The sequence below is a fragment of the Neoarius graeffei genome, chromosome 7, assembly GCF_027579695.1.
Source record: "Neoarius graeffei isolate fNeoGra1 chromosome 7, fNeoGra1.pri, whole genome shotgun sequence".
Lineage (NCBI taxonomy): Eukaryota > Metazoa > Chordata > Actinopteri > Siluriformes > Ariidae > Neoarius > Neoarius graeffei.
Genome location: NC_083575.1, coordinates 80,841,717 through 80,867,490, shown reverse-complemented (window position 1 = coordinate 80,867,490; position 25,774 = coordinate 80,841,717). Strand labels below are relative to the sequence as shown.

The 25,774-nt window shown below is 39.5% G+C and overlaps 1 protein-coding gene across 1 annotated transcript in view; it reads right to left on the bottom strand.

The window, feature by feature from the left end:
• The window catches only part of LOC132889715 (probable E3 ubiquitin-protein ligase HERC6), a 48,095-nt gene that overhangs the window by 3,512 nt on the left and 18,809 nt on the right, over nucleotides 1-25,774 (bottom strand). Inside the window, exons 5-21 of the mRNA XM_060926486.1 lie at nucleotides 24,811-24,902; nucleotides 24,454-24,581; nucleotides 21,231-21,379; nucleotides 18,853-18,908; nucleotides 17,742-17,842; nucleotides 17,571-17,630; nucleotides 16,503-16,590; nucleotides 15,023-15,203; nucleotides 12,952-13,103; nucleotides 10,282-10,413; nucleotides 10,072-10,170; nucleotides 9,649-9,825; nucleotides 7,553-7,693; nucleotides 7,266-7,432; nucleotides 4,131-4,197; nucleotides 3,963-4,033; nucleotides 3,522-3,705 (exon numbers count right to left, since the gene is read on the bottom strand). Of these exons, the coding sequence (XP_060782469.1) occupies nucleotides 3,522-3,705; nucleotides 3,963-4,033; nucleotides 4,131-4,197; nucleotides 7,266-7,432; nucleotides 7,553-7,693; nucleotides 9,649-9,825; nucleotides 10,072-10,170; nucleotides 10,282-10,413; nucleotides 12,952-13,103; nucleotides 15,023-15,203; nucleotides 16,503-16,590; nucleotides 17,571-17,630; nucleotides 17,742-17,842; nucleotides 18,853-18,908; nucleotides 21,231-21,379; nucleotides 24,454-24,581; nucleotides 24,811-24,902 (2,045 nt within the window). The remainder of the gene's footprint in view (nucleotides 1-3,521; nucleotides 3,706-3,962; nucleotides 4,034-4,130; nucleotides 4,198-7,265; nucleotides 7,433-7,552; nucleotides 7,694-9,648; nucleotides 9,826-10,071; nucleotides 10,171-10,281; nucleotides 10,414-12,951; nucleotides 13,104-15,022; nucleotides 15,204-16,502; nucleotides 16,591-17,570; nucleotides 17,631-17,741; nucleotides 17,843-18,852; nucleotides 18,909-21,230; nucleotides 21,380-24,453; nucleotides 24,582-24,810; nucleotides 24,903-25,774) is intronic.

Sequence of the window (25,774 nt, the reverse complement as noted above, 5' to 3'; positions counted from 1 at the left end):
CCCTTTTAGGTGTTTTAATTTCCCAAGAGGGTAAAGTGGCCAGATGGAAATCACTCCTCTGTATAAAGCACATAACTGTTTGTTTAATGTTGCCAAAAGGCAGTTCCAGGCCAGGAGAAACATGAATCTATGTTCTGGTAAACCCAAGCCTGAACTACTTGGCCTAATAGAAGCAGCTTTGGGACCAAAAGGTCACTAGTTTGATTCCCTGGACCAGCAGGAATGGCTGAAGTGCCCTTGAGCAAGGCACCTCACCCCCAACTGCTCCCCAGGCTGCTCTGGGTATGCTGTATGTTGCTCTGGATAAGAGCGTCTGCTACAACCCCGATTCCAAAAAAGTTGGGACAAAGTACAAATTGTAAATAAAAACGGAATGCAATGATGTGGACGTTTCAAAATTCCATATTTTATTCAGAATAGAACATAGATGACATATCAAATGTTTAAACTGAGAAAATATATCATTTAAAGAGAAAAATTAGGTGGTGATTTTAAATTTCATGACAACAACACATCTCAAAAAAGTTGGGACAAGGGCATGTTTACCACTGTGAGACATCCCCTTTTCTCTTTACAACAGTCTGTAAATGTCTGGGGACTGAGGAGACAAGTTGCTCAGGTTTAGGGATAGGAATGTTAACCCATTCTTGTCTAATGTAGGATTCTAGTTGCTCAACTGTCTTAGGTCTTTTTTGTCGTATCTTCCGTTTTATGATGCGCCAAATGTTTTCTATGGGTGAAAGATCTGGACTGCATGCTGGCCAGTTCAGTACCCGGACCCTTCTTCTACGCAGTCATGATGCTGTAATTGATGCAGTATATGGTTTGGCATTGTCATGTTGGAAAATGCAAGGTCTTCCCTGAAAGAGACGTCGTCTGGATAGGAGCATATGTTGCTCTAGAACCTGGATATACCTTTCAGCATTGATGGTGTCTTTCCAGATGTGTAAGCTGCCCATGCCACACACACTAATGCAACCCCATACCATCAGAGATGCAGGCTTCTGAACTGAGCGCTGATAACAACTTGGGTCGTCCTTCTCCTCTTTAGTCCGAATGACACGGCGTCTCTGATTTCCATAAAGAACTTCAAATTTTGATTCGTCTGACCACAGAACAGTTTTCCACTTTGCCACAGTCCATTTTAAATGAGCCTTGGCCCAGAGAAAACGTCTGCACTTCTGGATCATGTTTAGATGCGGCTTCTTCTTTGAACTATAGAGTTTTAGCTGGCAACGGTGGATGGCACGGTGAATTGTGCTCACAGATAATGTTCTCTAGAAATATTCCTGAGCCCATTTTGTGATTTCCAATACAGAAGCATGCCTGTATGTGATGCAGTGCCGTCTAAGGGCCCGAAGATCATGGGCACCCAGTATGGTTTTCCGGTCTTGACCCTTACGCACAGAGATTCTTCCAGATTCTCTGAATCTTTTGATATTATGCACTGTAGATGATGATATGTTCAAACTCTTTGCAATTTTACACTGTCAAACTCCTTTCTGATATTGCTCCACTATTTGTCGGCACATAATTAGGGGGATTGGTGATCCTCTTCCCATCTTTACTTCTGAGAGCCGCTGCAAGTCCAAGATGCTCTTTTTATACCCAGTCATGTTAATGACCTATTGCCAATTGACCTAATGAGTTGCAATTTGATCCTCCAGCTGTTCCTTTTTTGTACCTTTAACTTTTCCAGCCTCTTATTGCCCCTGTCCCAACTTTTTTGAGATGTGTTGCTGTCATGAAATTTCAAATGAGCCAATATTTGGCATGAAATTTCAAAATGTCTCACTTTCGACATTTGATATTTTGTCTATGTTCTATTGTGAATACAATATCAGTTTTTGAGATTTGTAAATTATTGCATTCCGTTTTTATTTACAATTTGTACTTTGTCCCAACTTTTTGGAATCAGGGTTGTAAATGCCTGTAATGTAATGTAATGTAAATTCTAAGCAATGCATCTGGAGGAAACCAAGCATCACTCATCATCTGGCCAGCTTCAACCCTAAGGTGAAACACGTTATTCTGTGGGAATGGTTTAAATAAACAGATTAAAATACAAAATTGATGCAAGAACACTCTTGGACTGCACAGCTAGATCATGGATTTGAACCAAAGTGCCTAGTTTCTCAAAAGCATCCTAGCACAAAGATCATCGTTAAATGGTTGAGCAACCAGCACAATGAACACTCTCTCTCCAAGTTAAGATGCTCTTAGCATTAAGAGGCTTTTGGGAATCCCACCACTGATCAGCTGTGCAACAGCAATACAGTACAGTGATGCTTCCAATCCAACCTGACAGATCTTGAGAGGTTAAAGAGATGGAAGAAGGAATGGAACAAGATCCACTTCTGAGCCTGCAAGTATTGTACCTAAGAAGTACTGTAAGTTTGAAATTTCTGCCAAGGGTAAGCATGGCACGGGTTTAAAAAAAAAATAATACAAACCATACTAAAAGCATGGTTACACTTTTTTTTTTAATGGAAAATGGGTGTAACACAATGCCACTACTTGCATCTGTTGAATGCTCAAAATATCCATATCTGTATTTTTATTCAGATTTGAATCTGAAGTTTTTTTTGTTGTTTTGTTACCTCCGCCAACTTTATTGTTGGAGGAGGTTATGTTTTTGCCTCTGTTTGTTTGTTTGTTTGTTTGTTTGTTTGTTTGTTTGTTTGACTTTTCCCAGTATAACTCAAAAAGTAGTGAATGGATTTTGATGAAATTTTGAGGAAAGGTGAGCCATGGGCAAAGGAACAATTGATTAGATTTTGGTGCAAATCCAAACATGTGGCTTGGCAGAAGTATGCACTCTACTGAGTGCTCTTCTAGTCTTGTTTTAATTTCTCAAATATGAACCCAACCACTCTGCCCAGAGAAACAGTGCAAAACACTGGGGGAAAAACCCAGAGGTAGAAATATCAGCAAGGTCTGTGAATTCAGATTTTTTTTTTTTTTTGTATCTGTTCACATTTTTTGAACAAGTGGATTTTATATATCAAAGTCCCTCCCATGCCAGGACCCAGTCTTCCCAGGCAGTCCCAGTACTAACCAGGCACTTAGCACATTGGGTGGCACCAATCTCCATCGCCCTCAGCCATCACATAGCTAGGGTTAAGGGGGGGGGGGACTGGTCCTCTGGTAATCACAAGGGTTTGACTCCCTACCCTCCTCACATCTGTATTGCAGCCTAACCAGATGGTAGTAGGTACCATTTAGCTGATGGTCTTTGGTATGACCCGACTGCAAGTAGAACTCATGATCTCCTGGTCAAGAGGCGGACATGTTAACCACTAGGCCAGCTCACAGTGTAAAGATATAAACAAAATAGTAGCCAAATTGGTATCTGTTTTCATGTCTGTTTAGAAGAGATTACCTGTTGACTCAAAATAATGTATTTGTATTTTGTTAGATATTTATTATGGAGTATTTTTGCAGCTTAATCAGGAAAAAAATGTTCTGTTTGAATGTAAGGCACATGATAAAATGACGAACTGAAAATCGAATACTTCCACCTGTCTGAAAGTGTCCCAGTCGTATTCCTCTGTGCCCACCATCACTCCTCTGAGCTCCTCTGGCTGGAAGAAGTTCACCACGTCTTCATCACACACTTTGTAGAATCCCCTCTTAAACTCATTAAACACCCGCTCCACTGACTTGTTCAGAGCGTAATCTACATATGCCTTCACAAACTCCTTCCTGTTGAAATAATTATGTACAATGAAAAGGTAGACAATAAATAATGCACAATATACTACTGTAATATTGCGTCGGTCTAAGCATAGGCAGTAAATAGCTCACTGGTCAATAAAAGATAAAACATCATACATTATAAGAGTGATATTAATCAAAGCATCAAGAGTTGTTTTTAATACAGCAGTCAGTTTATAAATGTATAATAATTTTATAATTGCAAAAGGAAACATAATCATTCAAATGTTCAAGATGCAGTTTACTTGTTATCGCGTGTCACTGATTTTCCTTTTTCATTGGACTCCAGCTCCACATCAGCACCATCCCAGGGCACCTGTGGTTTAAAGGAGTAATACAGTACTTAAGATTTATTTTTCAATTAAATCATGGTAGACTGTCATTTTATGCTTTTTGAGAGAAATGTTTCATACACAGAAAGAGATGTTCAAGTCATCAACAACATCATCAGGGTATTCATGGAGAATGCAATGCAAACTTCTGAGGAAAAACAACAACAACAACAACAACAGAAATTAAAACAAAATCAGTAATTTGCTCAATGACAAAGCAAATCAATTTAAAAATGTAAACTGACAGACTTGACCCAAGACTTTCAACTAAAGGAATTAATAACATTGAACATATTGTATATGATAAGACACAAATAAATGACTTTACATCATCCTGTGTCTTATATCTCATATTTCTCATTTTCAATATCTCATCTCATCTCATTATCTGTAGCCGCTTTATCCTGTTCTACAGGGTTGCAGGCAAGCTGGAGCCTATCCCAGCTGACTACGAAAGGCGGGGTACACCCTGGACAAGTCGCCAGGTCATCACAGGGCTGACACATAGACACAGACAACCATTCACACTCACATTCACACCTACGCTCAATTTAGAGTCACCAGTTAACCTAACCTGCATGTCTTTGGACTGTGGGGGAAACCGGAGCACCCGGAGGAAACCCACGCGGACACGGGGAGAACATGCAAACTCCGCACAGAAAGGCCCTCGCCGGCCACGGGGCTCGAACCCAGAACCTTCTTGCTATGAGGCGACAGCGCTAACCACTACACCACCGTGCCGCCCCATTTTCAATATTTTAATGTTAAATATTAATCCAGTTAATGTATGAACTGTATATGCACCGTGTTGTTTAAGGAAGTACTGTAGGAAAAGGAATTACTGTTATGTAATACTGTTGTCTTTGTAGTTAGGGATGTAAATTAATTTGAATGGACCTCAAGGCCCAGTTTAGGTGATTAACTTAAAAGGTTTGTCTATTTCCCAAAATTTAGAATGAGAATGATGAGTACAGTATATTATACCAGTCTATTTAACAGTTATTACATAAAATCGAGTCGTACATGAGCTGATAGCTGACGAGACGCGTAGCACCGAGTTGGCTATAAGCCATGTGCGACGAGATTGAGTGGAATAACAGTTTTATTATATCCACATTCACTAGATTTTGAGAAACGGAGCATTTTTTATTTTTATTTTTTGCAAATTTGATAAATAAAACTTTATACAAAACATCCAACAAAATCATTTCCACTTAGAATGTGAACAAACTGGCAAAATGACAGGAGCAATTTATGAAAAATGTGATAATAATTCTTGAAAAATAAAAAAGATATGTTCTTACCATCAAATAGTTTTATTCCATATTTTGCTGCTTTTTTTGAGGTTTTTCTTCTTCTTCTTTAGAGTTTTTTTTGGTGGTTGGCAAACCAACTTAAAGGTGTATTACTGCCAGGCTTGTAGTACTCGAGTCCGACTTGTGCCCTAATTTTAAAACTCTTGACTTGACTTGGACTTGAGCACTGATGACTCGGACTTGGACTCGTAAATTAGAGATGAGGACTCAGATTTTTTCTTTATTTTTTGTAACATGCCATAATAATTTGGCATAAGATACCAAGATACCAAAAATATATTTACATTAATTTTTGTACTAAATTCATGCAAGAGTCTCACACCTGCCCGCCTTGGTGCGTGCATCAGATAGACTCTTGGGCGCGCTCCGGACAGTGTGTGCTCTAAGTGGACTCTCACATGTGCACCATAAATGACAGGATTCAGGCACAATCAGTGCACCAATATAAAATCTGTGAAAACACACTTACTTTGCGAAGTATTGAGTTGCGTTGCCGACACATTACTGAGCCTTATTTCCTTGTTTGGTTTCCTGATTCCTGATTTCCTGTTTCTTGTCTGTGATTCTGCCGAGTCTACGATAGCCTGTTTGTGCCTCGCTTGACCTACTACCTGTTTCACTGTTTTACGATTTTGCCTGCTGTTCTGGATTGTTTACCTGTCTTCAGTTGTATTAATAAACACACTTTCTGCACTTACAACCATCTCCCAACCACCTCTGACAGAATACTTCACACTCCCTGATAAAGAGAATGCACATTCACCTGTTCATACATCACGTTCAGGAACAAACTAATGTTAATGGTGTTAAAACAGCCACCGTCAAATGGTGCTATTGGAGTCTTGTTCTCAACTCAGATCAATAGTGGACTCGACTCGGACTCAACTCAAAATTTTCTTTAATGACTTGGACTTGAACGCAGGGGACTCAAGACTGGACTTGGACTAGAGGTTTAGTGACTCAACTACAACACTGATTACCACCACTGACTGGGCTAGAGTGTGGAACAGGAGATATTGGGGAAAAAACAAACAAAAAACTATATTCTTTTAGCTAGTTCTGATTCTTTTAAATATCTGATCACAAATTTTGGGGTTTTGTTTTTGAGTAGAGTTTTTATTTCACCCTCAGCAACACGCGCTGCCATTTTGTTTTTCTCTACTCACAGTATATGAGCTGATATCCTAGTAGTAGAGTAGCCTATCAGAGCATGCAATTGCTCATATCTAGTGAATGTGGATAGAATAAAGCACGAATATTGGGCAATGTACAGTAGAAAAACATGTTTCTGGTAAAAAAAAAGCATGTTTTGGGTAACACTTTACAATAAGGTAACTCACAGGTTACTATGTAGGAAGTAAGAAGTAACAAACAAGTAGTACTATTTTAACACTTAACTCTCTTTTATTACCTACTAATGAATGCTTGGGGGCGGCACGGTGGTGTAGTGGTTAGTGCTGTCGCCTCACAGCAAGAAGGTCCTGGGTTCAAGCCCCGGGGCCGGTGAGGGCCTTTCTGTGTGGGGTTTGCATGTTCTCCCCGTGTCCGCGTGGGTTTCCTCCGGGTGCTCCGGTTTCCCCCACAGTCCAAAGACATGCAGGTTAGGTTAACTGGTGACTCTAAATTGACCGTAGGTGTGAGTGTGAATGGTTGTCTGTGTCTATGTGTCAGCCCTGTGATGACCTGGCGACTTGTCCAGGGTGTACCCCGCCTTTCGCCCATAGTCAGCTGGGATAGGCTCCAGCTTGCCTGCGACCCTGCAGAAGGATAAAGCGGCTAGAGATAATGAGATGAGATGAGATGAATGCTTGGTAAATACTCTTTAAAAGCCACAAAGGTAAGAGAAAAAATACTAGTACATTCTAATTAAGGACCTGAAAAATGTGCGTATGTGTCTTACTTTCCGATCACAGGGCTGAACTCAATCATATCCTCCAGAGTGGGCTTTACATTGACCAGCTTCTTAAACAAGGCCAGAGGAAATGGCATATGCACTATGTTGTCGTTGTAGATGGCCAGGCCACAGAGGATCCCAAACAGGAAGTACTGTTTTATTTCAAGCGTTGGCTAAAAAAAAGTCAGAATGATGTAATGTAAGTACAGTATATAAATATAATGTAAGTATTTATGAACAGAATGTTGAACACTCTGTGTTTTGATTTAAGCATCAGGTAGTATATTTTGCACCTTGGCAGGGAACCAGATCATTGTTTGCTTGTCATTGTACATGAACATCTCTGATTTAGGCGCCAAAAGCTCATTAAATGCATGGAGGAAAAAATCCCGTTTGTGCACCTCTGTCAGTCTGGAGTCTTCTACAAACTGCACCTGCAAGAAACCTGGAAGTTAGTTACGCTCATGAACCACTTTTCTCATTATGTACAGCAGAGCTTTTCAAAGTGTGGGGCGCGCCTCCCCTAGGGGGCGCCAGAGTTCTTCAGGGGGGGCGCAACGTGAGGAAAAATAAACCAGAATAAGTTACTATTGTGGACATTTAGCGAACTTCAGCTAGCCTTTGCTAGAGACAAAATGGATTGATTTTTAGTACCTAAAGCTACAGTGAGTGAGGAGACAGAGTCTGGGCCAAGCAAAAAAAGAAGGAAGTATGAGCACGATTATTTAAAGTTTGGATTTTCATGGACTGGATCTGAAGATGCTCCACTACCACAGTGTGTTGTCTGCCAAGAGGTGCTAGCTAACGATGCTATGAGATGTTTAAAATGTGTAAAACAAGATGTTTTTTTTTAAAAAAAAGCACAGATGTTTAAAATGTGTAAAAAAATTTTTTTTAAAAAGTACAGATGTTTAAAATGTGTAAAAAAATGTTTTAAAAAGCACAGATGTTTAAAATGTGTAAAAAATATGTTTTTTTAAAAAAAGCACAGATGTTTAAAATGTCTAAAAAAGATGTTTTTTTTAAAAAAGCACAGATGTTTAAAATCTCATCTCATTATCTCTAGCCGCTTTATCCTGTTCTACAGGGTCGCAGGCAAGCTGGAGCCTATCCCAGCTGACTACGGGCAAAAGGCGGGGTACACCCTGGACAAGTCGCCAGGTCATCACAGGGCTGACACAGACAACCATTCACACCTATGGTCAATTTAGAGTCACCAGTTAACCTAACCTGCATGTCTTTGGACTGTGGGGGAAACCAGAGCACCCGGAGGAAACCCACGCGGACAACATACAAACTCCACACAGAAAGGCCCTCACCGGCCACGGGGCTCGAACTCAGGACCTTCTTGCTGTGAGGCGACAGCGCTAACCACTACACCACCGTGCCGCCGATGTTTAAAACGTGTAAAAAAATGTTTTTAAAAAGTACAGATGTTTAAAATGTGTAAAAAAATGTTTTAAAAAGCACAGATGTTTAAAATGTCTAAAAAAGATGTTTTTTTTAAAAAAGCACAGATGTTTAAAATCTCATCTCATTATCTCTAGCCGCTTTATCCTGTTCTACAGGGTCGCAGGCAAGCTGGAGCCTATCCCAGCTGACTACAGGCAAAAGGCGGGGTACACCCTGGACAAGTCACCAGGTCATCACAGGGCTGACACAGACAACCATTCACACCTACGGTCAATTTAGAGTCACCATTTAACCTAACCTGCATGTCTTTGGACTGTGGGGGAAACCAGAGCACCCGGAGGAAACCCACGCGGACAACATACAAACTCCACACAGAAAGGCCCTCACCGGCCACGGGGCTCGAACCCAGGACCTTCTTGCTGTGAGGCGACAGCGCTAACCACTACACCACCGTGCCGCCGATGTTTAAAATGTGTAAAAAAATGTTTTTAAAAAGTACAGATGTTTAAAATGTGTAAAAAAATGTTTTAAAAAGCACAGATGTTTAAAATGTCTAAAAAAGATGTTTTTTTAAAAAAGCACAGATGTTTAAAATGTGTAAAAAAATGTTTTTAAAAAGCACAGATGTTTAAAATGTGTAAAAAAAGATGTTTTAAAAAGCACAGATGTTTAAACTGTGTAAAAAAAGAGGTTTTAAAAAGCACAGATGTTTTAAATGTGTAAAAAAAGATGTTTTCAAAAAGCACAGATGTTTAAATGTGTAAAAGAAAAAAATAAAAATGTGTACAACAACCATTTTTTTAAATACGAAGGGAACATTAAGTATAGCAACAACAAAAATTGTAAGGGGGGGGGGGGGGGGGGGTGCTGTTGTTTATTTGCTCTCTGAGGGGGGGCTGACTCTCCCACACTTTGAAAACCCCTGATGTACAGTATTTAGCCATATTAGATGTTCTTGACAAAGTGTTCTTCTCACCACTAGAGCTTTGCGGAAGTTGTCATGATCAGCATTGTTAAGTTGTCTGAATGTGTCCTCAAGCAGTGCAGTGCGTCTCACTTTCAGCTGGAGGATCGGTGTCGGAGCCTCGCAATTGTATAGGTCCCGAAAGAATCCGCCAAGCATCACACTGTTGTGGACAACCTGATGAGCCGACTGGAACGTATACATCATGCATATATTTATATATTTATTTTTCGAGTTTACCAAGAACATGCCATAACAAATTATTATGTTACTGTCAAACTGAATTCAATAGCAGTCATAATGAACACAGAAATGCTCAGGCAGTGCATGTTTTGTAAAGCTGTGCATCATTTGACTTGATTAATTTAAAAAGCTTCTAAAGAGTACATGTAAAATCACATGGCATTTAATATACATTAACAATAACAGGAATACCTTGGTAATTTTAGCAATGTATTTGAAAATGCTGATTTTGCTTGTCAGGTCCATGAGAAATGGATAACGGCAGAAAATGGCAGATGTCTGATCCACTTCCTTTCCACCATAAAGAATGAGAGAGGAAAATTAATTTGATTCCATCAGCTTGCTTCCTGTTTCATTGGAAAGGTTTTTGGTTTTTAAACTCTGAACATTTTCTAGTTTTACCTGAACCATTTCCCATTTAATGAGGTTCCACAGCATAACATCTTCTTCGAGTAACTGAGGCGTGGTGCCGATCTCTTCTATGTAGAACTCACTAAGTGGAACCTTCCTTGACTTCTCTGCCCTTCTGTTTTCCTTTGAATTGAGTATACAGATTAAGGTTAATCTACTTTCGTACCAAGAGGAAAACTTTTATTTTTTTCTTAAACTATATCTTTAATTGTTGGGAGGCTTGCCTGGGCTTATAGTGCCCTTTGGTGTTATCTCTGCCAGAGAGTACGCAGAGGTTAAACTTAATGACAGTGTACAGGAATGGAGATGTAGCACATCTGGTTCACAAGTGGAACTGAGTTCCTGTATTTAACAATTATCCGCCTCAGGCTCAGTGAATATCTGTGATTATTACATATACAGGATACTTTTTTGATGGAATAAAAACATGTTCTATTCCCTTCTAGTGGGTTTCATTCATTTGGTTTGATAGCATGCAATATTGTTAGCATATCGTTTATCCTACATGTATTACATCACTCTACCCAATGGAGAATGGGTGTTGAATATGGTTTATGATATCGCATGGTTGTCAAGACAACATGACATCACATGTTGGAGCTGATGTGAATATCCAATGAGAAAGTTTTCTGCAGAAGCATTTCTTTATTCTCTGGGAAAGAGAAAGACGCACTGAACACCTGAAAGGTAACCAAAACTTCATTAGATATGCTTCAGGCATATTTACAAGAGAAAAACATATCAACTGACATCGAAAAACTGGAAAAGAGAATGTGTCTCATCTCATTATCTCTAGCCGCTTTATCCTGTTCTACAGGGTCACAGGCAAGCTGGAGCCTATCCCAGCTGACTACGGGCGAAAGGCGGGGTACACCCTGGACAAGTCGCCAGGTCATCACAGGGCTGACACATAGACACAGACAACCATTCACACTCACATTCACACCTACGGTCAATTTAGAGTCACCAGTTAACCTAACCTGCATGTCTTTGGACTGTGGGGGAAACCGGAGCACCCGGAGGAAACCCACGCGGACACGGGGAGAACATGCAAACTCCACACAGAAAGGCCCTTGCCGGCCACGGGGCTCGAACCCGGACCTTCTTGCTGTGAGGCGACAGTGCTAACCACTACACCACCGTGCCGCCCAAGAGAATGTGTATGTATAATAATAATGATAATAATAATAATAATAGCTTTTTTGTGGTATATCAGACATATTCCATTCAGCTAGCATTTGTCAGTAACAGCATTGAGAGCACAAGCTTGAAACAGCCTTCAAGCATGGCCACCATGAACTACAACTCCCAAGAATCATAGCACCCTCTGTCTCCAGCTTAGTAAATGCGCCTGTCTCTCATTATTGTCATTATCAACAACCCTATATAAACACCACTCTCACTCACTGACGCATCATTCAGTGTTTCCTTCCTGTCATTACCAAGCCGTTTACTTTCTGACTGCCTTCTAGTATTCGACCTTTGTTTATGTTTACCTCAACCATGTCTCTTAGTCTCATCTACGTTATCCAGTTTGCCAATCAACCGACCTCCGCCTGTTTCTTTGACTACGCTCGTTGTCTACTGTTTTGGCTCTGTCTACGATTTGCTTCTCCCGCTCTCCACTGCACTTGCATCCGTAAGTGCCTGCACCCTGACAGGATACTTCGCTGTCAAATGGATGCAGCAGAGGAGGTGAAGCAGACTGCCCTTAACGCTCATAGGTGCCTCTTAGGAGAACACCAGCAGATGCTCAGTGACCTCAACACCAAGATAGCACAGCTCACTGCTGTGATGTTGCAGGCACTTACTGTACTTACAGAAAGTAAACAGCTTGGTAAGAACAGGAAAGAAACACTGAACAATACTTCGCAGTGAGTGAGAGTGGTGTTTATATAGGGTTGTTGATAATGATGATAATGAGAGACAGGTGCATTTACTAACCTGGAGACAGAGGGTGCTGTGATTCTTGGGAGTTGTAGTTCATGGTGGCCATGCTTGAAGGCTGTTTTAAGCTTGTGCTCTCAACACTGTTACTGACAGCACTATATTAAACTCGTCTTCGACTCATTCAATGTCATGCTAGCTGAAGGGAATATATCTGATATACCACTCAACGCCAGCCAATATTATTTAAATAATACCTCAACTTTGTCTTCATTATTATTCACTGAGCATGAGGCAGATAATTGTTTTAGTATAAATACACAGGTGATTATTTTTTTAAAATTGTATTCCAACAAAAAAACCCATCTATTTCAAACTTCAAAACCAGCATGCAAATGTAATACCTGCAGGCGCGTGTTACTTAGCCATGCTGAGTCATATAAAATACTTTGTTTTGAAATCAGTAAAATAAATCACAATTCCACCTTACCTTTGAGTAGTTTTAGACCAAATTTCGCAGCATCTTTAGTGCTTTTAGGAACACGCATTTCTTTCATAATTTGTAATTCTTCCTCACTTACGGTGACGAATTGATTGGCTGTCATTTTGCCGAGTTGCTCGAGGTGATTTTCAAGAATTAGTTCGAATTTCTTGACCAATCCAGGCACACAATTTCCTATAATCACCTGCATATTTATACTAATAGAATTTAATGGAAATGTTGCATTGTATAACTGTGTATTAGAAGTATGATCACCAAAACTAGACCCTGACCTTGTAAAGTAACTTAAGGACTTCCAGCACTGCTTTCACACCAGGGTTAAAATTTATCCATAGGTTAGACTTCAGGAGGAAGGCAAGCGCTTGTTTCCACATGCGGATGTTCTTGGTCATAATGCTGGCATCCATGGAGGCCCAGCGCTCCTCTGTACCGTAGGTCACAGAAAACATAAACCATTAATATATAAACTCAATTATGGTCACCAGTCATACCAACATCTTAAGCTGTTTAAATGTATTAAGCTGCTTAGTAACAGGACTGTACAAATGAACCTTAAATCCTCATTCTGTTTCTATTAGTAATTTGGATATAGGCTATAGGAAGGTCCAAAAATCTGATGCCGTTGATATACCACATCTTAAAAACACTAACACCTGATTCTGATGCAATTTTTATTTTATTACTATTATTGACAGCGAGAACTCTGAACTCTCTGCTGTATAATTAAGTTATTCTATGAAATCAAGTCGTACATGTGCTGATAAACAGCTATAAACCATGTACGATGAGATTGAGTGGAATAACTGTTTTATTCTATCAACATTCACTGGATTTTGAGAAACGGAGCATTTTTTTTTTTTGCAAATTCGATAAATTAAAACTTTATACAAAACGTCCAACAAAATCCTTTCTGCTTAGAATGTAAACAAACCAGCGAAATGACAGTAGCAATTTGTGAAAAATGCTACAATAATAATTCTTGAAAAATAAAAAAGACATTCTTACCATCACATACTTTTATTCCATATTTTAATTTTTTTCGAGTTTTGTTTTCAAGTAGAGGTTTTAATTTCATCCTTGGTTGGTTCAGCAAAATGCTCCACCATTTTGGTTTTTCTCTACTCACGGTATATGAGCTGATAGCCTAGTAGCAGAGTAGCCAATCAGAACGCACAATTGCTCACGTCCAGTGAATGTCTCATCTCATCTCATCATCTCTAGCCGCTTTATCCTGTTCTACAGGGTCGCAGGCAAGCTGGGGCCTATCCCAGCTGACTACGGACGAAAGGCGGGGTACACCCTGGACAAGTCGCCAGGTCATCACAGGGCTGACACATAGACACAGACAACCATTCACACTCACATTCACACCTACGCTCAATTTAGAGTCACCAGTTAACCTAACCTGCATGTCTTTGGACTGTGGGGGAAACCGGAGCAAACCCACGCGGACACGGGGAGAACATGCAAACTCTGCACAGAAAGGCCCTCGCCGGCCTCGGGGCTCGAACCCGGACCTTCTTGCTGTGAGGCGACAGCGCTAACCACTACACCACCATGCCGCCCCTCCAGTGAATGTGGATAGAATAATTCTGTTTATAACCCTAGTCCTGGTCCTCCTGTCACTTTGCACCTTTAGAGTTTACTTGTATTTTATTTATTTATTTATCTTCCTTTCAATACTGCCACTTTTGCACAGTTTTTTTTATATTAATTCATCTCAATTCTTGTTTTTAGTCCCATTAATGCACATTCACATGCACAAAGCATATACAGAAATATATATTTATTTTTTTATCGTTACATTTTTATCTTTATATTGTACAGTTGGCTTGTTCTTGGATATATTTTTCATTCTACTTTATGTTGTACAATGTGGTGTGGTCCCCCCCCCCCCCCCCCCCCATGTCTGATAACTTCCTGCTGTAACATAACAATTTCCCAGTTTGGGATCAATAAAGTCTATCTATCTATCTATCTATCTATCTATCTATCTATCTATCTATCTATCTATCTATCTGCATCATTGTCCTTACGTCTGTGTTATCATTCTTACTGTTTCCAGTCACTATAAACAAATGTTTATATAATGATATAATTGCAATGTGTGAAGCAGAATAAGGGCACGGAATGGAAGCGGCGCTCATCATGCTGGAAACCAGAATGCACAGTGACAGGGAACTGGTGAGAAAATATAAATGGCAAATTTGTATTAGTATGACTTCTTGCCTTTCCATGAAGGAACATGGATTCCTATTTTCATCCATATTTACTCGTATTTCTAATTGAGATCTACACAGAAATGAATGTGTGCATGAATGAATAATGGCATTAAAGTCTTACTCAAGCTTTTCATGGCAGTCTCATTGAGGTCCGTGATGGCTACAGCTAACGGCAGCACCAGGCTTATGATATTGTGCTGTTCATGAAGAATGGAGCATGTAGGCAGAAGCAGGAAGATCTCAGGACACCTTATCACTTTAGCAGAATACAAAAGAATATCCACCACATGTGTGATGTTCACCTGGAGTAAAAGAACAGGAATGTAAGTGACACTAAATGATCAGCAGATTTACAGTTGTAGGACTATATCTTAACTTGCTCAGTTATTTCTATCATGGTTCAGGGAGACCACTTTTGATCGATCGCTGCCTTGATACCAGGGGTGTTCTATACACAGCCAGAGGGTCCAAAAAAGGTTCTAGTCTGGCTGAACAAATGAATGTATAATCTGTGTTCTAAATTAAAATCGCCTTGTGGACTGTAATTGAACTGAAAATGTTGATAAAAGAGCTATTCTCCATTAAAGGAGGCAAAATAGTACAAAAAAAATTAATAAAAGGGCCATAAATTCAGCAACTGACATCATAATAATGTTATATACAGTATCAGTCAAAAGTTTGCACACCCCTACTCATTCATACAGTAGGTTTTTTTTTTTATATTTTCACTATTTTCTACAATACTGAAAACATCAAAACTATGAAATAACATATGAAATGTATGGAATTACATGGTAAACAAAGTCTTAAAAAAAAGGGTTTCAGCTTTTGGATTCGTCAAAGTAGCCAGCGTTGACCTTGATGCCGCTTTCCACACTATTGGCCTTATTTTAACCAGCTTCATGAGGTAGTCACCTGGAATGGTTTTAACGGTTGTGCCTGGTCAAAAGTTAATTAGTGGACGAGTTTCTTGCCTTCTTAATGCACTTGAGATCAAACAGTAAATAGTAAATAATAAAAATATAGTATTCAACACCACAACTGTAGTAATCCATGCATATTATGTCAAGAACTGCTCAACTAAGTAAAGAGAAACGACATCCATCATTATGTTAAGACATGAAGTGTCTTAATTAATAAAAAATAAAGAACAATTAGGTGTATCCAAACTTTAACTGGTACTTTAATTCTTTATTAGTTAGATTTAAAAAAAAAAAAATGAGACTGCAAACATGTCACTTTCCAAACAATCTAATTTAAGGGTTTAACAGTAATGGGGGCGATTACTTATGTGAGCACATTTTATTTACATTCTATGTCTATAATTTCTTGTTATCTTACTGTTATTTTCTCCCCTGCTTCAATATCATTGGCTATTTTGTGTTACTTTGTGACATATAATTAGTTGCTGATGTAATACTGGTCACTAATTTTTTGGGAGGCTTTGACACAGGCCTAATGGTAATGAACTCATTTTAGATCATTACCGCAAATGAACTTGACAGGACTACTTTACACTCATACAGTACATTTAGTCATTTAGCAGATAGTCAAGATAAGGCCTGACACAACTTTTCTATTTAAAAGAAATTGGACTCAACTGAGTTCTTGATCCAGGGAATCATCAGGAGCTGGTCAAAGGTCTCGCTAGCTGCATTCAAATCAACCTGAATAGTACCTGGAGTATTCCTAGTAATTACAAAAGATCAAGGATAGGAAAGAATTTTAATATTGTGTGCAGCTTTGCAGAATTGTTATTAAAAATACAATTAACACACATCAGAAACCAACAGAGATCATCAAATGTTCATTTTATACTCCTAATTCGATGGTTGATGTTTATAGCACTGTTTTGACTACATGTTTTTATTATTAGGTTATCTGCCGCAGGCCAGGCCAGATGAGTTTATGCGATCACGTGTCGTCCGTCTGTCATTGTTGTCCGTCCACGATTTACAAAAATCGCTGCTACTCCTGTTGGATTGATCAGTTTCAATCAAACTCACAATATTCCCCGGGTGGATGTGCATAAAAGTTGTCAAGCGCCACCTGTCATATATACAATTTTATGGGTGTCTGAAATTTTTGGGTGACTCGTCACATTAAATGCTACTCTTCATAAACTGCTGGGACGTTTTCACTGAAACTCACCCAAAAGACTCTAAAGACATATTCCAACAAGTGTTGTTCACCAGGTGGCGCCACCTACCATGGATGAGGCTACAGAGGGGTCATATGCAATTTCACGAAAATTGCTACTTCTCCTACAGAAGTGATCAGATTTTGATCAAACTCATATGGAACGTTCCCCAGATTGGTATGTATAAAATTTGTCAAAACAGTGGTGCCACCTGTCATATTTAACATTTTTTAGGTGTTTGAAAATTTTGGGTGACTAGTCACACCAAACACTACTGTTCATAGAGTGCTAGGATGTTTTCACTGAAACTCACCCAGAAGACTCTAAAAACATTCCAACAAGAATTGTTCACCAGGTGGCGCCACCTGCCATGGATGAGGCTACAGAGGGGCCATATGCAATTTCACAAAAATCGCTACTCCTCCCACAGGATTGATTGGATTTCAAACTCACACACAACAGTGGCAGGTATGAGCTACAGCCTCATTGAGGCTATTTTATTCATTTATGACATATGTAACAGGTTTACCTGTCTTTTATGAAGCAGGCAACGAGATTTGAACTTGTGGCAAAAGTCAAGGAAATCTCCCTGTAGTAAAAATATAATGCATCGTGAAAATTAATACATAGCATAATTCATCCAGATTTGTCACATTAACTACACTCCTAGAACCTAAAAATTAAGACAGTTTGTTCTTGCCTTTTAATTTCTTTGATGCTTCTTTCACACTCCAACATTGTAACCCATCTCTGCACTTGGGCCTCTTCAAGTTTTCCAATTGGCTCTCCAAGAATATTGGTCTTACCAAAAAAAAAGGAAGAAAAGAAAAGAGGAAAAATTAAATGTAAATGTGCTCTTTTGCTTTTAGGTGCTATCACTCAGACTTGACCATTTATTTCTTGTGTCTAAGATAGTTGCAACCTTTTCTTCTACTAAACATTATTGTAACTATACTAACCATCCAACATTTTGATGTCAACATGGCACACCACCTTTAATTTCTCAGCAGAATAAGGAAAATGCACCAATAACCAAAACTTTGGTCCCAGAACCATTCAGCACATCAAAAACATTTAAATATATCTATGTCCCAGGGTTTGCTCCCGTATGGTTTCTCCATTATTAGCCTTTAATTTTATGGAATATTTGTCCCACAAGATTTTAGCTTTAAAGGTTCTTTTGACTTAATTTCAGTTTCCATTCATTTACAGAAATCAACATGGATAAAAAAAAGGAATAAAAGAAATATAAAGTATTATATCCTTCAGCAAAAAAATTCCTGTGCAGGGATTAGGCAAGGATGGCTCATGTGACATAAAATAGTTCCACCATTGATTAAGCAATGTATCTCATGATGTCAAAAAAAAAAAGGATATGGTGTGAATCAGTCAGGGTATATCCTGGATATCCCATGAACTGATGTCACAATTTCAAGCTTTATGGCCGACTCAAGTCACAGCTGTGGCTCCGCGAGCATTTCTGGGTGTAGATCTATGAATCACGATCATAACTAACAAGGCAGAGTTGGACCTCTAATTTTTTTTTCAGGTTTATTTCTAATTCTTTGTAATTAACACTTTTAGTTTGGAATTTTTTGATGAGGGATATAAATCAAATATACCATGCACTGAGAGGCACTGGTAATTATGGATTCTCTTCGGTGACTGGCATAGTACTATTTTCTTTGGGGTTGCGCCACCTCACAAAATAGCACCGTGCCAGTCACCAAAGAGAATCCATAATTTCAACCTGAGCCTCTCAGTGTACAGTATATTAGATTAATATACAGTATGTCAGGAAGTGTATTTACCTTGGAAGATGGAACGAAAAGAAAGTTGGAACTGTAGCCAGATGATATCTTCATTTCTATTAAAATTAAAAAGATATGTAATAATGAATACAGATGAAAGTATTTAGCATATGGTTGGATTAAATAGATTAGCAAATGTATGACTAGACAACCTGCTGCTAATTATTCTTCAGTGTCTTGGTAGATTTTATCATTTACAGTTTGAATGACTGTGTAGAACTCCTGAGTGAATTTAATTGTAATTTATCCATATCAATTTTGGGGTTTGTGTATTTAATTGTGTTATTTGTTTTATAACAATTTTATAGCACATGTATCTTTAGCAGATATTCAAATGGCCAAAAAAAAGAAGCAAACAGTGAAATAAAATTTGCTGAATTTTCTCACATTCTATCAGTTTTAATAAAATATCCGTACAGTGGGAAAAAAAAAACCTCTGACATCGACGTAATCATTAGAAAAAGGTGTCTATACTCCCCTGTACATTGCATGTTTGTGTTTGTTTTGGGACATGGCTTTGGATGGAACCCAAAAGACAACCTCGACTGCATTTGGTTGAATTTTGAGATTCAAAACAACTTCAGTGAACGTCTACCAAAATCACTGGCTTTTTTAAAAACCTTTGGCCATACTGACATGCAGTTACTGTAACTAAGATGAGTTAAAAAAAACCCCTTCATTTGCAGTGATGTAATGCATGATGTAGTACATCCTAATGTAATGTATTGCAATGATGTGTTTTAATTATTTAAAAACTTTATACCTTACAAGCATCTGAAGGTAAGACCTGGGATGGGTTTAAAAAAAAGTGTTGCCAGGCAAAACAAACCTCGCCCGGCAGCACTTATTTTATACCTATATGTTGATAATGGTAATATTTCTCAATCATCAACTGTCAGGGTTTTGCTGGGAATTAAAACTGGGTCGCTGGGGTAGTGATCCAGCAAACCCCCACTAGGCCACCAGGGGAATGACTCAAGTGCGGTGTGGTGAAAGTAGTGTAGAAAAAACAGTTTATTTACAATGCTGAAAAATCCAAGGCAAAAAACAAAGCTAATAATCCAAACGCTCAGAAGATAAACGGGAAAAACCCAAAAGTTCAAAGTCAAAACAAAAGAGCCAAAAATCAGAAAAGAAGAGGCAAAAAATTCAAACGCTCAGAAGATCCAAAATGGTAAGTACAAAGTCCAAAAGAAAGCAAAGTACAAAAAACCACAAAGACATAGGCAAGGAACACGGAACAGAGGTTACTGGAGCTAAACATCACAGCACAAAGACTCTGTGACTAGAGGCCAAACTGAGGGAGTATAAATACACAAACTAAAATAGAACACAGGTGGCAATAATGAGGACTAGGCGGGGCACAAGGCACATGGAAAAACAAAACACAACACACAGAAACAATAGCGGCCTCTAGCAGTCAAAACAAACATGACAACAACAGAAATAATAGCGGCCTCTAGAGGCCGAGATAGTCCAAGTCCTAACATCAGGTTATTCAGACTTGTAAATAATGGTAAATTTAATGTTGATAATGGTAAACATCTATGAAAATCCATGACCTTGAGTTTAACATTTCAGCCATTCAAGGTCAAAGGTCATGGCAGCAACTGAAAGCCCGTATGGAACTTCTTAGATGTTGATAATGGTAAACATCTGGCTATCATGAGCCATTTTTAAATTATAACCCTTTGAAAACCCATGACCGTCAGTTTGACCTTTCAAGGTCAGAGATCATGGTGCCAAATGAAGGCCCATATGGCACTTCCTATAAGTTGATAATGGCAAATATCTGTCTACCATCAACTGTTTTCAAATTACAGCCCTCTGAAAATCTGTGACCTTGAATTTGACCTTTCAAGGTCACTCAAGGTCAAAGATCAAGGATGCCAAATGAAAGGCCATATGGGAGTTCCTATATGTTCATAACAGTAAATCTCTGTCTATCGGCAACCATTTTTTAGTTATAATGGAAAATGTTATTTTGACCCAAAGGTTGACCTTTCCAGTGACCTTGACCTTCACCTTGACCCGATTACCCCCAAAATTTAATCAGGTAATCTATGGACCATTGCCCACCTACCCTGAAATTTTGAAGTCAATTGGTGCAACCGTCTAGACGCTAGATTGTTAACAGACAGACACACAAACAAACCACACTGATTACAATACCTCGCCCCGCTTACTCCATCGCGGGCGAGGTAAAAAACCTTTATGTAGTTACCGATACTCTACTTTATGTTAATAAGATTAACATGTTTCTGTCTAGTTATATTAGCACTATAGCATATATTCATATGTTGCATTAATCTTTATTTCTAAAGCACTCTGGGTAAAACTATAAGGCAAATGAATAAGTGTATTGGAGACTTGTGTACCTGTGTGTGGCCCTGCTCCTGAGCTGCTCCAATCTCCTTCCAATCTTACTGGCTGCAGGCTGTTTTCAGTGCCACCACTTGCCTTACCTTGGACATCACGGCCAAATGTGAAGAGGAGACCAGATGGCATCAGAACCAGAGTATGGTGGCTGTGGTGGAGATTTAACAGTAAAAAAGAAAATAGTAAACCAATGACAAGACGAAGCGGAGATGGGACTAGAACCAAAACAAAATGCATCCACAATGTCGAGTCACAGTGGACGAATTGCCATGCACCTGTTCCTGATCTACAAGCAATCAAGGATCACGTATATAAGGACTCTCAGTATCATACAGACTTTACGAAGTATTTGCTCTGTACCCCATGTCTGACATTACCAAGCTTTCTGTATGAATTCTGGTTTTGGACTTTGTGGTTTTCTTTGATATTCCCACTGATACCCTGTGTGCGCCTCACCTGACTACTGCTTGTTTCTTGACCATGATTTTGCCTGATGTTTCGATTCTGTTAGAAAGCATGTTTATCTTTTTGCCCTTACATCTATTTATCGCCTGCATACATGACCCCATAATGTGCTGTACAACAACCTGAATTCACTTTGGGGATGTGCCACATCTGCACCTGCTTGCACTCAAGACCCCACTTTCCAGAATTCACAGTGGCCTTCAAATATGGCCACCACCGACTACAACAACCATCCTGCACCTCACCGCTCACAGTCTCCGAAGTTCTAATCACAAACACCTGAACTCCACAGTATCTCAGGACATTCTGTTCACTCACACTTTGTAAAGTGCATGCACAGTTCCTTGTGTCTGACTTTACCAAGGTTTTTTTGTCATTACACTGCTGATTTTGGTTTTTGACTTTTTGTTCTTTTGCATTTGCCTCTGGATTCCAGTGTTGTAGTCAAGTCACTAAACCTCGAGTCCGAGTCCAGTCTCAGGTCCCCAGTGTTCAAGTCCGAGTCAAGTCCAAATCATTAAAGAAAATTTAGAGTCGAGTCCAAGTTGAGTCCACTACTGATCCAATTCGAGTCCAACACAAGCCCTGCTATCAACAGGGCAAATAACATGAGAAAGGGTTAACCCTAGCTAGTTCATCACTCAGCAAGCAAGCCCCCTATCAACAGAGCAATAAACATAGCATGTCACTTACTTCTCTGGGTGGGGTCTTGCTAAATGACAACTGAAGTTCGAGATTGTCCCTGTCGCCTCCTTGATATTGTTCTTCTACATATGGAACACATAGCAGTGCATTTTTTCCCACTGCACGGGAAGTCTGTATAAGCAAAGCGGACAATCCTAGGGGCGTTTTCTCCAGGTATTTTAGCGCCATTAACGTTAGTTTGTTCCTGAACATGATGTATGAACAGGTGAATGTGCATTCTCTTGCAGAAAATTAGTATAAAAATTAATGTAGACATAATTATAAATATCTTATACAAAATTGTTATGGCATGTTACAAAAATAAAGAAAAAATCAGAGTCCTCGTCTCCAATTTACGAGTCTGAATGCAGTCACTGCACAAGTCCAAGTCCAGGTCAAGTCACGAGTCCTTAAAATTAGGGCATGAATCGGACTTGAGTCCAAGTCCTGGACTCGAGTATTACAAGCCTACTGGATTCTAATTTTTGCCTACAATTTGGATTTGTCTGCCACTTTGCTTAAAACCCTTTCTGCCTGCATTCCTGATAGGATTACATTACAGTTATTTAGCAGATGCTCTTATCCAGAGTGATGTACAAGAAGACCCTGACATACCTGCAGCCCAGGAAGCAGTTGAGGGTTAGGTGACTTGCTCAAGGGCACTTCAGCCATGGATTTTTCCTGCTGGTGTAGGGAATCAAACAAGCAACCCTTTGAGCCCCAGGCTGCTTCTCTAATCTTTAGGCCATAGCTGCCTATGAACGAGGAGGTGTGTCCAAACTTTAGACTGGTGGAAGGCCCACCAGTACTGTAGGTATAATGAGCAGTTGTCCACATAATTTTGGCAGGGGAATTGAACCACTGACCTTCTGGTACCAAAGCTGCTTCTCTCTCCTTTAGGTCATGGCTTCCTCTGCTCATTGTGCACAGGATGCTCATTTGTAAGCTTATTAATATGACTGAAGGGCAAGTATCAAATTTGCACAAGCCTGTTTTCATTTTATGACAATTAATTCCATCATTTTCTGTTCATTTTTATTTAAACAAGCTGTTTTCTCAATAATAATTATTATTTCTAAGATATAATTGATATACATATCCAACGATGGTCTCACCTACAATGTCAAAGCACCTACGCCTACAGTGCCTACATCGCCAAAAAATTTGTGGACACTTGATGATCACACCATATGTGCTTTCTGAACATTCCATTCCAGGTTTAGTCCCATTCCAGATTTAGTACTGTTAGGCCTCTTGAGTTCTTCCACTCCAACCTGGGCAAACCATGTCTTCACAGAACTCGCTTTGTGCACAGGGGCATTGTCATACTGGAACACATTTGAATGTGACCCCTTAGCTCAGGTGAAAGAAAACATAATGCTACAGCATACAAAGACATCCTATACAATTGTGTGCTTCCAACTTTGTGGCAACAGTTTGGGGAAGAACCACATATGAGTGTGATTTTCAGGCATCCACAAGTCTAAACTGCTTAGTGTGCCTTATGAATAGAACACACTTTCATGGCTTCACTTTTATTTTGCATTCATACATGATTTACATCCATCCATCCATTATCTGTAGCCGCTTATCCTGTCCTACAGGGTCGCAGGCAAGCTGGAGCCTATCCCAGCTGACTATGGACAAGAGGCGGGGTACACCCTGGACAAGTCGCCAGGTCATCGCAGGGCTGACACATAGACACAGACAACCATTCACACTCACATTCACACTTACGGTCAATTTAGAGCCACCAATTAGCCTAACCTGCATGTCTTTGGACTGTGGGGGAAACCGGAGCACCCGGAGGAAACCCATGCGGACACGGGGAGAGTATGCAAACTCCACACAGAAAGGTCCTCATTGGCTGCTGGGCTTGAACCCAGGACCTTCTTGCTGTGAGGTGACAGTGCTAACCACTACACCACCATGCCACCCAATTTACATACATGATGCTGATAATTTTAAGATATGTGTGATGTTTCTGTTGACTCTTTTAGGAAAAGCAAATTGTTCTCCATTTTGTGAAAATGAAAGAGAACCTGTTCTGTGCATATCTTATTTGTTCATCACCTGCCACAGGTTACTTGTTTAGCAGGTCCGTCAATGCCTTCAACTTTCCGGGGTAGAAGCTCATTATTGGTGGAGTTGTGCCCAAGTTGACCATGAGTTCCCTCTCCGAATGTGTATACCTCTCCAGCCTGAAAATAACAGCAAACTTTCAGAAATTGCATGGTGAGGCAGGTGGATTGGACTCTGTATGAATGCTATCAACAGAAAATGTAGAATATTTGTGTAGAACCTGTGTAATTGTTCTGTAGCACACATGTAGGACAAATTAAAAGATTAAATGGTCATTATATTAACTAATATGGACAAATATGAGTTGACCCAGCTGTTTGACTTTGTCCTTTGTCTCATTTCATGTACCTTAGTCATGACAGCAGTGTGAGCCGCTCCACAGCTGATGGAAGAAATCCCCAAGTTCCTCAAAGCTGGAACTGCACATACTTTAAATCGGCCTGCAAGATACAATATTTTATTAGCCCTCATTAAAGAGAAAGACCAACATGCCAATTTGGGGATTTGTATCTCATTGGGTAAGTATCTCATTGTCTCACTGGGTAAATATCTCTTAGTGGCTAGATTGTGAGTTTAAATCCCAGGATATCCAAAAATTCTTATCCACTAGAAAATCATTTTGGATTAAAAAAAAAAATAGGGATGCATCAGGTATCAGTATCAGGCCGGTTTTGATATTGAACACTGGAAGTCATCACCTAATGGTTAAAGAAGCAGCTTTGGGACCAGCAGGAATGGCTGAAGTGCCCTTGAGCAAAGCAGCCAACCCCCAACTGCTCCCCAGGCTGCTCTGGGTATGTTGTTCATCTCTCTGGATTAGAGTATCTGCTAAATGCCATTAATGTAATGTAATGGACTGGTATCAGATAAAAATGTGATAGTTTTCAGTGTGTGAATGTATGTGATGTTGACCAGCACCATACAGAACTTGCATGTGAACTAAAATTGTCTTAAAGCCTCAATAACAGATGCTTATGGAGAGTCAGCTAAATTTTTAAAAGGATATTAGTATCAGAAATGTTATAGATGATGTGGTAATGATAACAGGAACTTACTTGTCTTGCTGAACTTCCACAGCATTAAATGTAACTTTAAACAGTTTAAAAAGTATAACATTGGTCATGTCATGGTTATGCCAAATATGGTGCAAGACTAGGATTCCCATCAGCCACTGCACTTTACCTGATCATGTCACATTACTGGTTGTGCCTGAATCACGTTGTAGTATAATGAGTGCTAGTATTTAAGTCACATCTTGTATCGCACTCATTGTCTAGTGTTTGTATTTCATTGTTGTTTGTTGTTGGTCTTA